This window comes from Hyperolius riggenbachi, chromosome 4, assembly GCF_040937935.1.
Source record: "Hyperolius riggenbachi isolate aHypRig1 chromosome 4, aHypRig1.pri, whole genome shotgun sequence".
NCBI classification, from domain to species: domain Eukaryota; kingdom Metazoa; phylum Chordata; class Amphibia; order Anura; family Hyperoliidae; genus Hyperolius; species Hyperolius riggenbachi.
The window spans coordinates 270,888,636-270,904,312 of record NC_090649.1 but is presented as its reverse complement, the minus strand read 5'-3'; the positions used below and the strand labels follow the sequence as shown (position 1 = coordinate 270,904,312).

Here is a 15,677-nt window from a genome sequence, read left to right as displayed (position 1 = left end):
CTGGAGGCTCGGTGAGGTAACCGTTAAGCAAGCGCTCGCGTCCTCTGTTTCATGTTTGTCTGTCGGTGGTTAGTTAGGCGTGCTTGTCTCTGTTGTGCTTAACATGCGGAGACCGCGCAGAAAACGCGTTCGTTGTTGTGAATGAGTGCGGTGTTCGCGTTTAGTTAGCGTTTATTATTTTCCTTATCTTCTCATTATATGATTTGCTGTGCCTTTGCTACTCTCGTGCTCTGCCTTGCTGCAGCCTTGTGTCACCTCTGGCAATCGCCTCTCTCGCGATTGCGTTCCTACTTCATATCTTCTGTTGTGTATGCACCGTCGCGGGTTGGCGACTAGATTGGTGCACACACATACAATCTGTCCCTTTGCTCATTCTCATTCGCAGTCGCTTCTCAGGCGATTGCGTTCTCACTCGGTTTCCTCTGTTGTGTGTCCACCGTCGCAGGTTGGCGACTAGATTGGTGCACACACATACATTCCTCCTCTGTGCTTATTCTGTCTTGTGTCGCTGTTAGCAATCGCCATCTCCTGCGATTGCCTTCTCGCCTGATCTTCATGGTTGTGTGTTCATCATCGCAGGGTGGCGACTAGATTGGTGGACACACATACCCTCTGTCGCTTTGCTCTCTCTCTTTCAGGGCTATCTTGCCCTGCATTTCTTCCCTTCGTGCAATTCCTGTCTGGCGTCTGTGGCAGGGCAGAGGATCTGTTCCTCTGCACTCCACAGCTCCATCTGCCAACAGGAATTTCCCTCTACAAGTGCGTTGCACCTTTTGCTGGGTTCCCTCAAATTATACGCTTGTGGAGGATTTCCGCAGTGTCAGCGCATGTCCTATGCGCTGATCACGGAGAGAATTCCACAATCACTACACTACTCCAGTAAGTTAGGCCTCAGCCTTTGATCCAACAACGCACGGGAGGTCTGGCAAGGCCTCAGGGCAGCCACGAACTTCAAACCTCCTCCTCAACACGCTCCCCCGAGCCTTGCACTAGCTGAAAAACTAAACAAATTCTACACCTACGCTAGTATCCTCCTAGACTTCAGCTCTGCCTTTAATACAATCAGTCCGGTCATCCTGCATAACAACTTAGCGCAACTCGGGCTTGATCGAACTCTCTGCGATTGGATCAAAGACTTTCTCACAAATAGGACACAACGAGTCAAACTCGGCAGCTGCCTCTCCCGAGTGAGGACCACAAACACTGGCGCCCCCCAAGGCTGCGTACTGTCCCCGATCCTTTTTTCCCTATATACGAACGGATGCACCTCAACTGCCGACTGTGTAAAGGTCATCAAATTTGCGGATGACACCACCATACTGGGACTTATCAGCGGTGAGGATGAACGCTCCTACCACAGTGAGATCGAGAGCATCTGCAACTGGTGCAAGGATAACATGCTTGTCCTTAATGCTGCAAAGACTGTCGAGCTGGTTGTGGATTTCAGGAAGCGCCCTCCCCCACTTAACCCGATCTTCATCGCAGGCACAGAGGTCACCAGAGTATCAAGTGTTCGGTTCTTGGGCACTACCATCACCAATGACTTGAGATGGAGGGAAAACGCCACTAAATGCCAAAAGAAGGCTCAGCAACGGCTGTTCTTCCTAAGACAGCTAAGGAAGTTTGGCATGCCGCAGGAGCTGATGTCAAGCTTCTACACTGCCACCATCGAGTCTATCCTGTGCTCCTCCATCATCGTCTGGTATAGCGGCGCCACCACAAGTGACAAGTACAGACTACATAGAGTAATCAAGGCCGCAGAAAGAATTATCGGTACACCGTTGCCACAACTGGACCCCCTTCATGCTTCCATGCTGAGAACGAGGGCAAATAGGATCACGCCAGACCCCCTCCACCCCGGCGGTCGCTTTTTCAACCGCATGCGCTCCGACCACCGCTATAGAGCTATTTCCACCAAAACCTCCAGACATAGAAACTCCTTTTTCCCCCAAGCAGTGCACCTTCTGAACTCGAGCCATGCACACAGCAAAGCTAAATAGCAAGTCTGTCACCCAGACCTAAATAGCCTGTAGGTACTCAACCTGGGGCGATTCTTCATTTCATTGTACTTGCACCTAGGACTAATTAACCGAATTGCCGGACCAGCTGCTACGTTCTACGTATGTTCATTTTGCACATGTACTTGTACTACTATGTTTTCAATGCCTGCATCTGTTCTTCAATGCATTTCTGTATTGCTACTTGCTAGTTATGTTCTGATGTTGTTGTTGTTGTTGTTCTTGCACTATGCTCTATGCCAATGTGTACCACAAATAATTCCGGGTGCGGCAACCGCTGCACTTGGCGTAATAAATTGATTCTGATTCTGATTGGCATCAGACTATTGCAAAGCAGATGTAATGGCCAAAGAGTTTAAAACTTATAGTTAACAGGAGCTATTTAAAGGCTCATCATTCATTTCAAAGGATCCTATCACAATTTTCTAGGGTTAAGCTGGTCACAAATGCATTCTAAAGGGAAAACTCAAAAAAAGGGAAAAACGTTAACAGTCTTGAACTACTCTTTTGTCCATGTATTATTTGTTTGTTCTGGTCTCCTAAACTCCAAGTTGGAAGAACCACAATTAGGCTACTTGAGTTCAGGGATTCTAATTTAATTCTCCCTGTTTATATCTCTCAATTAAGAATACCATTAGTTTGGTTTCCTGTATAATTGAGAGGCACATTTGAAATGGTATATGAATGTAACAGACAGCTGATTAAATGTGACACTTAGCATCTCAAAGAAAGTATAAATAATCAGGTAAAACAGCTGTGCTTCACTGATACATTTCACTTTGATTATACGATTTAGATTCATTTAAATGCCCATTTATAGTAGAGTCAATGTAATATAAAGTCTGGCTTGCTGCCCTGTACACACGCTAGACTGCACTCGCTAGACACTAAGAATAAACGATGGATCGACTGAGAATTGTTAAAAAACAAAACACCATCATCATCCATGTAGACAGTTCAGACAACAATTGTTGTTAGTTGTTCATACCCAATGATAACCAACGATTGATCCATTCAAAGTACCGATGTGTGGCAAATTTCTGGCTTATGGGGGCTTCATTTTCACACTTCCAGTAACTTCTAGTTTTCTAAAGACCGCATTCTATCGTGTGTACAGAGCTTTAGTGGTCATGCTGTATTCGCGCTACTGCCTTGCTGCTTGCGTAACAACTGTCATTCGCTCTGGAATTTCATCGGCTTTCTGTTGCTGCTGATTTCATTACTGTACACAAACGAATGGAAATGCAGTGTGTGATTGTAACCTTGCTGGGTAAATACTGTATGCTGCTGCTGCCAGGGAGACACTCATTCCATTTTGTATGGGTTATCTGACAGTTGTTAAATGGCTTTTACAATGATACAGCTAAATTGTCTGTAAGGAATAGTCAGCTGCAATGATTGCAACCATGTCAATTTATGCTGTCCTGCTTTGACTGATTTCATTCACAGATCAATTTGTGTCTGTTTAATGCTCTCACAGATCTGATTTATGGACCTTGCATGGTGAATGTAGATACTTTTCCTCCTTAAATACTGCATAGGGCTTAAATCATTGTACCACAAACCAAACTAGGATTTCATGAGGCATTTGTAAAAGCTAGCTTGTTATCCAGAAAACAGAAATCATTTAGTCTATGCAAAGCAAAAAGTTTTTTCTCCATGCTTGTGTCATTGACATTTTATTAATATTTGTGTAATTACTAAAGTTATTTTTTTCTTTCATGTGCATTGTAGATGGTATTAGATGTTAATTGGGGAATAAGTCATAAGTTACTATCAGTACAGTACAAGAAAAACTGAATTGGAGGTTTTGATCATCGTAATGTTGATGGTTGTATCAGAGTTCAGTGCTGTATAGGATGCAAGGATGTGTGTGTCCATACTTCTATGCACTTTGCTGATTTTTTTACATATACTGTTCTGTATGACTTTTTGGAGAGTTAATGGCCTGCCTGCAGTACTATACGGAAACTATTGTGTTATATATTTTGTTAAAAATGTGTACCATAATTGAATATTTTTTTTAAGGACCACACTCAATTTGCATAGCATTCCAAAGCACACATGGCCATATTAGATCATCCTTCCCATGGGTTTATATTTATATATATATTTCAATTAATATGTAGTACCACCTTTGGACAGCAGCACCAACAAGCCTGAAAGGTTATGCAGAAGGCCCTCGGAGGGTTGTAGAAAATGTATTTAGGCCATACAGCCAGAGGCATGAGGTCTTTAGACAGGCATTTCTTAAAAAGGGGGAGGGTCAGTAGTGCCACCAGCCCCTTAATTGTGCCAATCACTCTTTCTGATGGCACTTGCAGTACAGAACTTTTGTATATATTCTGCAATTTTCTGTGAATTTTTGGACACCCAGTAGTCCATGGAATCCTACTCGTTGACCATCATCAAAAATGCTTGTGAATGCTGCCAGGAGCAAGGTGTGGTCACTGTTGCTTCAAGCCATGTAATGCCTTTGTTGGACATCCCTACTGGTGGTGGTGCAGCATGCATGGTCTGGTCACGTGTGCACCGCAGTCGTGCTTCCGTCCTTTGGATTGTTTTGTGCCTGCGCAGTACTACCTGTGCAGGTGCAGAACCGGCTGACTGACGCGAGTGAAGCCTTCCTAATGGGAAGGATTGCAGACGAACTGAGCCGCCCGGAAGAATGGCAAGGGATTTCAGGAGTTTGGAAGAAGCCACAGGTAAGTATAAATTCTTCTATTTACTTGGTCTCAGGTACACTTTAAAGTCTCCTTTTTTTTTAGCAGTGTAGTTTCCCAGAGTCTTTTCATGGCAATGTAAAGATGAGGGGTTGAGTTGTGTTTTCTGGACTTATTTGTTCAGTTGCACTTTTAGTTTATTAGACTAGGTTAGTGCCCACAGATTGGGATAACCATGGGTTAAATACTATTAAAGGCTAATGCAGCATGATGTTAGGCCTGGTACACACCTGCAATTTTGATTGGCTAATCTCTGACCAATTTTACCACCTCCAGGTAGTATGAGAATTTACTCTACACAATCTGTTCATCATATTCAAAATTTGTTAACCCTCATATTACATGAAGGTGGTAAAATTGGCCAATTATTGGCTAATAAAAATTGAAGGTGTATACCTGGCTTTAGTTGTTGTGACATCACTTCCCTAGGGAGCAGATAAAAGGAATTGACAGTCTTTTTAATATGTACACCTGATAAAGCAGTCTGTAACATGCATTATGCTTTTCGTGGTGGTATAAAGTAACTTGCAGCCAGTGGCGTGCTACTTCATTTCCCTTTTGCATACTGGGGCCGTCTGAAACTTTGGACTGACATACACAGTTGTTCACTCTGGTTTAAATTCACTGTTTGACAATTTCCATATCCATATTCCTAAAAGTATAACTGCAACCAGAATATGTAATTTTAGGTTTGTCTAGAATGGAGAAAGGTTAAAACATCTGCTAGATATGTATTGCTCTCAGGGAGTTAACAACTTCACCGCCCGGGTACAGTATATCTACGCTCCTTTGGACTTCAGTTCCCCGCCCGGAGCGTAGATATACGCACCCCCCGCCGCTGTCCGCGCTCCTGCTCGCACGTGCGCACACTCCCGCGATCGTGCACGCCGCCGCCCGCTCGCCCGGAGATCAATGAACGGGAAAATCCATTCCCGTTCGTTGATCTCTGCCCCCGCAATGATCGGCATGCTTCTATGAGAAGCAGCAGGACCATTGTGAAAAAACTCAGTTTCCCAGCCTCCCTTCCTTCAAGCGTCCTTCCGACGCTTGTAGGACGCCTGCAAAAAAAAATGTGGCCATCTTGTGGCCAAAAAGTAATACTACACCCAAAAACATTTTTCACATACACATACATTATTTTCACTATTCATTTTAACTCATTAACTCCCACACTCCCCAATTGTTACCAATATTTTTTTTTGGGTATTAAAATAAATAAAAAAAAATTACAATAAAAAAAACTTAAATAGTTACCTTAGGGACTGAAATCTTTAAATATTTATATCAAGAGGGTATAACACTGTTACTTTAAAAATGTTGGGCTTGTAATTAGGGATAGACGCAAAACTGAAAAAAAATGCACCTTTATTTGCAAATAAAATATTGGCGCCAAACATTGTGGTAGGGACATAATTTAAACGGTGTAATAACTGGGACAAATGGGCATATAAGTTACATGGATTTTAATTATAGTAGCATGCATTATTTAAAAACTATAATGGCGGAAAACTGAAAAATGTTTTTTTTTTCCAAATGTTTTCCTATTTTCCCATTAAAACACATTTAGAATAAAATAATTCTTGGCATAGTGTCCCACCTAAAGAAAGCCTAATTGGTGGTGAAAAAAACAAGATATAGATCATTTTATTGTGATAAGTAATGATAAAGTTATAGGCGAATGAATGGAAGGAGCACTGAAAGGAGAAAATTGCTCGGATGCTGAAGTGGTAAAACCCCTCAGTTGTGAAGTGGTTAAGGTAGTAGGAAAAACATTCTCAGTAATGTGGAAAAGATCTGGAACACCTGTGTTTTTTGTTTGTTTGTTTTAATTGTTACGTGGGTTCCTGATGAAACGTCACCAAATTCCGATTTACAGTAACTGGATCAGTGAGGGCAGGAAATGAGGTCATATCTTTGACAAGGATGACAACAAAGTCAGCAATAAAAAATTTCAGTTGTGTGAAAAAAAAAAAACAGTAAGAATTTGTTATTATTATTATTGCTGAGTCCCTGTTAAGAAGATTTTACTTCACTTCCTGTTCCAGTAAGCAAGGACAGGAAATAAGGGCATATATTTGCTGTGGGGACATAAACATTCAACCCTTCTGTACAAAATTAAAATAACATTTTGGCTGCCTAAACACTTTCTACTGTACCATAATCCTTGTGACATCTTGGTTTTATCTGTTTGTTATCCTGTTGTGTACAGACTCTGGTTTTACAGCATGAATTTTGTTATCCTGTTGTGTACAGACTCTGGTTTTGCAGCATGAAACCTATACATCTGTGTTTTAAGTGGTAGCTTTCTTTATTTTTCTGGCATTTCAAAATGGATATAATTTTGATTTTATTGTGAAAGTGCTGTGTAACCTTGTGGTGGGTAGTTGGTTTAAAGTAGAAACAGAATCTGTGCAGTGTCTCATGTTTCAGCAGCGGGAGGAAGAAGGCTGGATATCCACAGCTAGATGCATTGTTAAAAGTTCATTCTATCACTTTGACATTTAGAGCAGGACTCGATGTCTTTGTGCATTCCTCTTCGTATTACCAGTACCAGCCACCGAACTTACACTACTTCGTAGACCATAAGATTTGCTAGTGAGTGATTGATCTATATGATGGCTCTCAGCTGTCAGAATAATCTGGGGATGCGTCTTGCATAAACTGTAATACAATCTGAGGCTGAGTATCTGATTCCAGATTCCTTTAGACCTGTTGGTGACATTCAATCCTGTAGGATGTAGGAGCCAGGTCTTATCTGATTTGCTTGAGGGGGGTGACTTTAGGGGACAGAGCACCTCATTTTCCCCATTTAAGTAACTCAGCACATCTGGTTACACTGTGGATACATTGTTCTTTTAGTTTCTCTAGAGATCCAGTTTCGGCAATATTTCCAATAGATCCTATTACAAGACATTGGGGCAAACTAGCATAAGGTTGGGCACATGACAAATCAAGTTGTTTAAAAAGAAAGGCTACTGTATGTTTACTTTTGTCCGTCTTCATTTTTCTGAAATACACAAAATATTACTATAAAATAATTCTCCTGCAGCCATACATGTAACAACCAGTAGTCCGTGATGGGGTGATACATTTACTCCATGCCTGTCGCAGGCTCCATCGGCAGCGAATGTGTTAACTAAGGGGCTAGAGAAGAATGGCTGAAACACAATAGGTCTTTAGGAAGTTTTATTATCAAATAAAGGGAGCCTGCGATACTGAGAGGTATAGGGTTATTTAGGGCTACATCCTTCAGCTTGATGTCTTCAATTACAAGAATGATAAAGACTGAAACAAAATCCCTTAATTCAATCAGAACTAGGCAGAGTTATAGGAAAGATCAGATGTCCTCAGAAGTGCAAGCTTAGGAAATTAAACATTCAAGAAGCTAAAAAGTTTGAGAGCAGCTGAAGGGGTAGCCTCAAGCCATACTTGTTTGAAATTGTGCACTAAGTTTACTGTCAGCTGCAGTTCTCATTATGATAGTTTTTGTTTGTGTTTTCGCCCTGGTACATTAGGTGTTGCCATGTATGATTTTACTTACCATAGTGATGTTACATTTCATGTGGGTACATAGAATAGTTTTTAAAGGGATAGTCAAGTAGAATATAAAAAGGGTTTGCATTTAGCCTGACTCAATCTACCAGGTGAATGACTCAATTATTTATCCTGGAATTAATTTTCTTCAATGGGCTAAATCCATATAGTTGTCGAGATTTTCCTTAAGCCTATATAATACAGATCAGTGTTTTCCCTGGTTCCAGCACACCCTTCTGCTTTCACACTGCACACATGGCGATTATCTGGCAGGGTACGGAAGTACTGTTTGGAAGCACTAGTTCAATACTAGATGCATAGTATTTAAGCGAGTTGGTTGGCGTGTGTGTACGCACTTGTCAGGTAAACAACTTGTTGTGTGGTGAGTCATGTTGTGCATTAAGTTGGACATGTGTATGAGCTTTTAGTGTTAAATCTATTAAATAACATTCCAATGCTACCAGTTTGCATCTTTTCAGTTCCATATGCTAAAGTGATTGAAATCCTCAAAGAAAGCCTTGATTCCAATTTAATTTGAATGAATCTATCTGGTCTTACTCCATGTTCCTATAGCCTCCAAACTTACCCCATACTCCCTTATAGGACTCCTCAACTTTAAGGGGTTCATGTAACCCCACTATATGAGTGGACAGCCACATTCCTCAGAGCCAGTTTGCTCCAGTCCTGATGTCCGGACAGAAATTATTGATCTGTACACACACACACACACACACACACACACACACACACACACACACACACACACACACACACACACTTTAAAGAGAATCTGTACTCTAAAATTCTCACAATAAAAAGCATACCATTCTATTCATTATGTTCTCCTGGGCCCCTCTGTGCTGTTTCTGCCACTCCCTGCTGCAATCCTGGCTTGTAATTGCCAGTTTTAGGCAGTGTTTACAAACAAAAGACATGGCATGTGATAGGCTGAGAGGCGCTCAGTCTGTGGCTCACACAGAGCCTGCAGGGGGCGTGGAGAGGGTGTGTATAGCTTCTATCCTATTACAAGCAGAGCAGCAGATTTCTGCCTGAGTGCCTGAGCCTGACAAAGCCGTCAGAGGAAAGAATATTAGATTATATAACAGAGATAATACAGCCACTGTGCAATTAGGTAAGGATGCAGTAAGACAGACCGCATTAGAACAGGTATAGGAACTTATAGGATAGGAGAAATGAGGCTGAAAATTTTGTTAAAGAGTCTCTTTAAAGTGTTCCTCCACTTCCCCCCCAAAAAAACTAACCATCTCTATACTGCTCATGTAGCTGATTACTGTGATGTTTTCTCACATCACAAGTTCTTTATTGTGGAAGCTGCCGTATTTTTGCAGTCATCCGTTGGCAAGATGGGATTGATTACTCTCTACCTCATATACCTATAGTCAGCAGTGGCATGACTACACCCCCTTCCTTCCCATATCCAACACCTACCTCAGTATAACCATACATCCGTGGCAGTTCCAACCCCCCGCCCGGGGGATTCCAGGAAAGTCCTATTTAGGATGAGTTATATAGTTTATCTCCGCAAGCTATTTTCACTCCAGGCCCCATTTGTAATTCACTTTTTCTCCTGAGTTTTCTACTAGCATATCATTTTTCAACTTCTTTTTAAAATGACTTTTCAGTACTTTCCAATTGAAAAAGTACCAAAACGTAAATGAAAAAGTGCTGTCGAAATTATTTTAGCATTTTATTGCTTGCTGGTGGTTTAAAAGGCATTTTATTGACAAATTGTGAAAATATCACCCAGGAGAAAACTCAGGAGAAAAAGGGAATTGCATATGGCTCCAGGTTTCACTCCAGTAGCTAATGCAGGGTCATGGAATAAATAAGAGATAGGGGGCCATATGCAATTCACTTTTTCACCTGAGTTTTCTCCTAGGAGATAATTTTTCATTGTCTATTTAAAATAACTTTCCAGCACTTTTCAACTAAACATATGCCAAAAAGTAAACCAAAAAAGTACTATCAAAATTATTTTGAGTATTTTCTTGCTTTCTGGTGGCTTAAAAGGCATTTTATTGACAAGTTTAAAAATATCACCTAGGAGAAAACTCAGGAGAAAACGTTAATTGCATATGGGCCAGGGTGTATAGACCTAGCGCAGAGTCGATAAACAAATATGAAATTAGGTATATAGATCTAGTATGAGGTCATTAAATTAATAGGGGGGGATTCATAGTATAGATCTAGTTGAATAAATAAAGATTTCGATATGTACACCTAGTGTATCGTCATGGAATATATAAAGAATTCAAAGAATTGGGTGCATAGACCCAATATATGAGGTAATTGTTGTAAGTTGAGTGCATAAACCTAGTGCAAGATTATTGAATAACTGCTGCCTCTGTTTTTTCTCTTAGTAAAAGCATCTTAATATTTTAATATCCAGCTGTATAGCATGATCTTTATCGCAGCATTGATTTACAAATATTCCAATGAGTTGTTTGACGATTGTAGAGCTTAAAAACAGCTTATGCTAATACGTATAGGCAAGATATGAATCTACTATGACAGATTGGTACTATAGGGCTGAGCAGCAGTGAGCTATGATGCCATTGAGGGAGACAGCAGAAGGCAGCAAATGATCTTCAGATGGCTGACTTCACCCTGCAGCAAGCACTAGCCCTTGTCTTCAATATTACAACAGATGGAGTTGCCTGAAGGAATTTTTATTATTACATTCAGCACTTATTTATATTGCCCTCCCTGTTCCCATGTGAACAGAAATCATCTTTTATCTAGATCTCCTACTCTTTTGACATGACAGAAATGGATGCTGCCTTCACCGTTGACGGTTTGTGTCATGGAGCCCACTGCAAGCTTTTCTCCCCTTGTTTCCTTAACAGAGGGGAAGAATGATTAGACAGCGGAACATGTAAATCTGTGCTGGAAAACACATGGGCATGTGTAATATTTCTTAGCAGGCTGCCCTTATACATTTAATGAAAAATATGAATCTTATTAAAAAAATTGTAATCTGTACAATCATTAATTATTAAACCCCATCAACCATTTGAGTTGTAATGAGTATGAAACACCCTTACATAATTGAACATGTGGACAAATGTATTGGTACCCTTTATAGCTCAGTGAAAAAGTACTTCATGCCTCCTGAAGAATGATTAAAGCCCTACTTCACCCTACCCAATGTTTTTATGGTTAGTGAAGTTGAATAAGCGAGTTTGTGATCATTCACACAATTACTACATGTAATACAGCTGTTTCAGGGAAATATGCTTTGTAAAAGTCTATAATGTGACCCCGGATCCATTAACAAAATATTCCACTTGCAAGTAGAGTGTATGTCCTCTACCAGGGGAAAACATTTTTATACATGTATATTAATTACAAATATTGTAATAAATTAATTTAAAAACAGGGCTCAATTGTTGTCAGGCCCAATTTAGATGATGTGGAGTTTTTAGTTGACTGCCTCCATACACTCAGCCCAGCATGTTGCAGAAATTTCTGTGACTAGATTTTTCTTCACAATGAAGCCAGTTTCATAACTATCTTTGCAAAATTAAAAATGCTCTTACCCACACCTATTTTTTTTATGTTGTCTTTGCGTATTGCCATGAAGTTTGCAAATCGGTTGTAGCGAGTAGCAGTTGCATGCATCAAGCCAGAGATAAAATCAGTTTTTATACTTAGAGGAACTCCAGTGAAAATAATGTAATAAAAAAGTGCTTCATTTTTACAATAACTATGTATAAATGATTTAGTCAGTGTTTGCTCATTGTAAAATATTTCCTCTCCCTTATTTACATTATGACATTTATCACATGGTGACATTTTTATTGCTGGCAAGTGATGTCACTGGAAGGAGATGCGGCTTGCATTTTTGGCAGTTGTAAACAGCTGCTATTTCCCACAATGCAACAAGGCTCCCACAGTGTGATGTCAGTACCTCAGTGCTGTGAGGCACTGGCATCATTTGTGGGAGGGGTTTCACCACAAAATCAGCCACACAGAGCCACCTGATGATTCATTTGTGAAAAGGAATAGATTTCTCATGGGAAAGGGGGTATCGGCTACTGATTGGGATGAAGTTCAATTCTTGGTTATGGTTTCTCTTTAAAGGGGAACTGAAGAGAGAGGTATATGGAGGCTGCCATGTTTATAATACCAGTTGCCTGGCAGCCCTGCTGATCCTCTGCCTCTAATACTATTAGCCATAGCCCCTGAACAAGCATGCAGCAGATCAGGTGTTTCAGACTTTAAAGTCAGATCTGACAAGACTAGCTGCATGCTTGTTTCTGGTGTTATTCAGATACTACTGCAGAGAAATAGACCCGCAGGGCTTCCAGGCAACTGGTATTGATTAAAAGGAAATAAATATGGCAGCCTCCGTATACCTCTTACTTCAGTTCCCCTTTAAGTAGCAAATGCATTGTAAGGGAGATGCACCTGTAATCCGATCTAAAGCATAAATAAACCAAATGACAGAGCATTAATATGTTGGCATTTTCTGTGTATTAATTGTCTAACTTCTGCTGCAGGTTGTAGAACTTGTGTCCAGTGCCATAGGAGATCTGGTTCAAGGAATATATTATGAAAACACATATTTGCAGGAGGTGAGCCATTTGAATATTTTTTTTAAACCAATAGGCTGATAATGCATGAACTCATTTCTCTGACTATAATCATTGAATGGATTAAATTGATGGTTTCAAGGCCCACGACAATTGGGTATAACCGTGCGTAGGCACAACAGCAAGCTGACTTTAAGCGGTGGGTATAAACAAGAAAATTTAAGATGAGTACAAACCGAAAATGTTGTAATAATGATATGTGAAACACACAGTTTTAATGTCCTAGATGAAATCTGATTTGTACAAGACCAATGCCACTCAAACTGGTAAAAAATGGTCTTGTTAGGATTATTTACACAACCGAGGGTCAGGCATGGGAAATTTGGTTTTAAAAAGTGATTGTTGTTATATAAGGGACTACTCTCTATTTTTAGACAACAGTCAATAGAAAATGTTTTATAGCAGGTTATTTTGTTGAATTGCAACATTAATAAGGTTTAGTTCAATCCTACACACTGTTATACTTAAACCCCATCACGGTAAGTCATGTAACACAAAATGCATTTTCTTTTTCAAATGTAATGTTTTATTCTGGTTAGTTGAGGGAGTCTACACTAGCGTTAGTGTTTGAACACCAACACTAGGGGAGACTCCCTCAACTTTCTCTCTCTCCCCCCCCCCCCCCCCTCTCTCTTTCTCATATATACACAAACACTGGCATGGGTGAGCTTCAGGTATATCCAGTGATAACGGTTTCTCCTAAAACTATGAACTATTGGTAACAAACTTATAATCAGCACATTAACAGTGAATGCTAGAAATTGAAATTCATATGTTTGTCAGAAAAATCGCTGCCACCTCACTTTGCCTGATGGCAGGTGTGCTCCTGGTCCTGCTTTACTTTTTTGCCTCTTTTGAATTTGACACCCTTAAAGAGGAACTTTAGCCTAAACAAACATAGTCATTAAGTTACATTAGTTATGTTAATTAAAATAGATAGGTAATATAATATCTTACCCATCCTGTTTTAAAAGAACAGGCAAAGGTTTGTGATTTCATGAGGGCAGCCATCTTTTTGGTTGAAAGAAGGTGACAGGGAGCATGAGACCCCGTTCCAACTGTCATGTGTCCTGATCACCCCTCCCAGTTGCTAGGCAACGAGAACAAAAACATCAGAAATACCATCGTGCTTTGCACAGCATCAGGGGTAAAAAGCCTGGGCAGTTTTCTTTGATGGGCGGAGCTTAGCTAAAAATGCAGCTAAAAAAGAGACTTCAATAAGAGAAACAAAGTTTTGATGCTGTGAAACTGTTAAACACAAAACTTTTTCAGTTCTGCTAAGTAGATTTTTAGTCTGGAGGTTCACTTTAAGTTACTTTTTAATGTTGAGTTAATGTAACCACTCCCTAGGCTTATTATTGATAACACAGATGCACAAAACATTTTGTCTTCACTGAGCTGCTCACCTTGGTCATCTGTTACAAACCCTGGTCATGTGATGTTAACAGGAATTAGTGGGCACTAGGGATAGTCAAAGACATGCAATTAATTCCTAGCTGATGCTGAAAAAAATGTATGCAAATTTATGCAGGCTGAAAATGAACAAATGCAATGTCACAGCAGTACTGTTTGACTGGTCTATTTTCACGCTGCATAAATTTGAATAACCGCATACAAATTTGGTTCAATTTAAAAGTGTTTACATCTTATTCACCAACCCTAGTGGGCACCAATCTTAAGTTAACATAGTATAGCTCTTCTTGGGGCTGATTTACCAAACCTGTCATGCACAAACAGCGGGTTAATATTAGTGAGCGCACGCTACACGTGGTATTACAGTAGTAGCTGTGTGCTAGTGAAGTATCGCGGTCATGCTACCAGCACATTGTGAGGCTGTAGGAAGAATCGTGTGTAAGTTAAGAGTGCAAGCTATGCTGACAGGGCCGCGTATAGTGTGCGCTGTCTTATATTAACCAGCGCTGTTTGTGTGGTAGGTTTAGTAATTTAGCCTCCTAGTGTCAGAGATAAAACTGTAACCCAGAGCCTCAGGTGTGGAAAGTATTTGCATTCGTTACCCATATTTGCTTTGTCACAGTTATGCTTCAGCACTGTAGAAATGACAGTTGGAAGCTGGCCGAATATTTAGGGGAATCAACAGTCATTCTTGAATACACTGAGGAACTCCAAATACAAGGCACAGACTTTTTGTGCCCAAATTCTTCAGTTTAAAATATAAATTAGAAAATCAGCAGGTGTCAGACACAGAAAACAAAGTAGAAAATTACTTATTATTACTCATATCTACAAAATACATTTCTTTCAAACACATTTTACACCTGACAGCTGTGTCGCCCTGTTCCCTGCCATAAGGGCCACGCAAGTCTATGGAGACTTGCACACTTAAAGGAGTTCTGTGGGGGTGTCCTGGGGATAAAAACAGTCACTTACCTGGGGCTTCTATCAGCAGTAATGTCTCACGCCGTCCTCCTCCGATCTGGCGTTTGCCGCCGGCTCCGGTCTAGCACGGCATGCTTTCAACTGCAGCTGCACGGCCTGGGCCGTGCACCTGCTCGCTTCCGCCCGCGTCATCAGAAGCTTACTGTGCAGGCACGGTACAAGAAACCTTTGTACTGCGCCTGCGCAGTAAGCTTACAATGACAAGGACAGGAGCCCGCATTATTCGTCTGTCGTCAGACGAATAATTGACCGGGGCCGGCGGCGGAGAATGGCAGATCGGAGGAGGACGGCGTGGGACATTACTGCTACAGGGGGCTGATAGAAGCCCCAGGTAAGTGACAGTTTTTATCCTCAGGACACCCCCACAGAACCCCTTTAACGCGCTGCAA

The 15,677-nt window shown here is 40.8% G+C and overlaps 1 protein-coding gene across 2 annotated transcripts in view; it reads left to right on the top strand.

Moving 5' to 3' along the window:
* PDSS2 (decaprenyl diphosphate synthase subunit 2) overlaps window positions 1–15,677 on the top strand; it is a 282,652-nt gene that overhangs the window by 234,440 nt on the left and 32,535 nt on the right. For both annotated transcript variants that reach the window (XM_068279435.1, XM_068279436.1), the window contains exon 5: window positions 12,799–12,873. In XM_068279435.1, coding sequence (XP_068135536.1) covers window positions 12,799–12,873 — 75 coding nt within the window. The remainder of the gene's footprint in view (window positions 1–12,798; window positions 12,874–15,677) is intronic.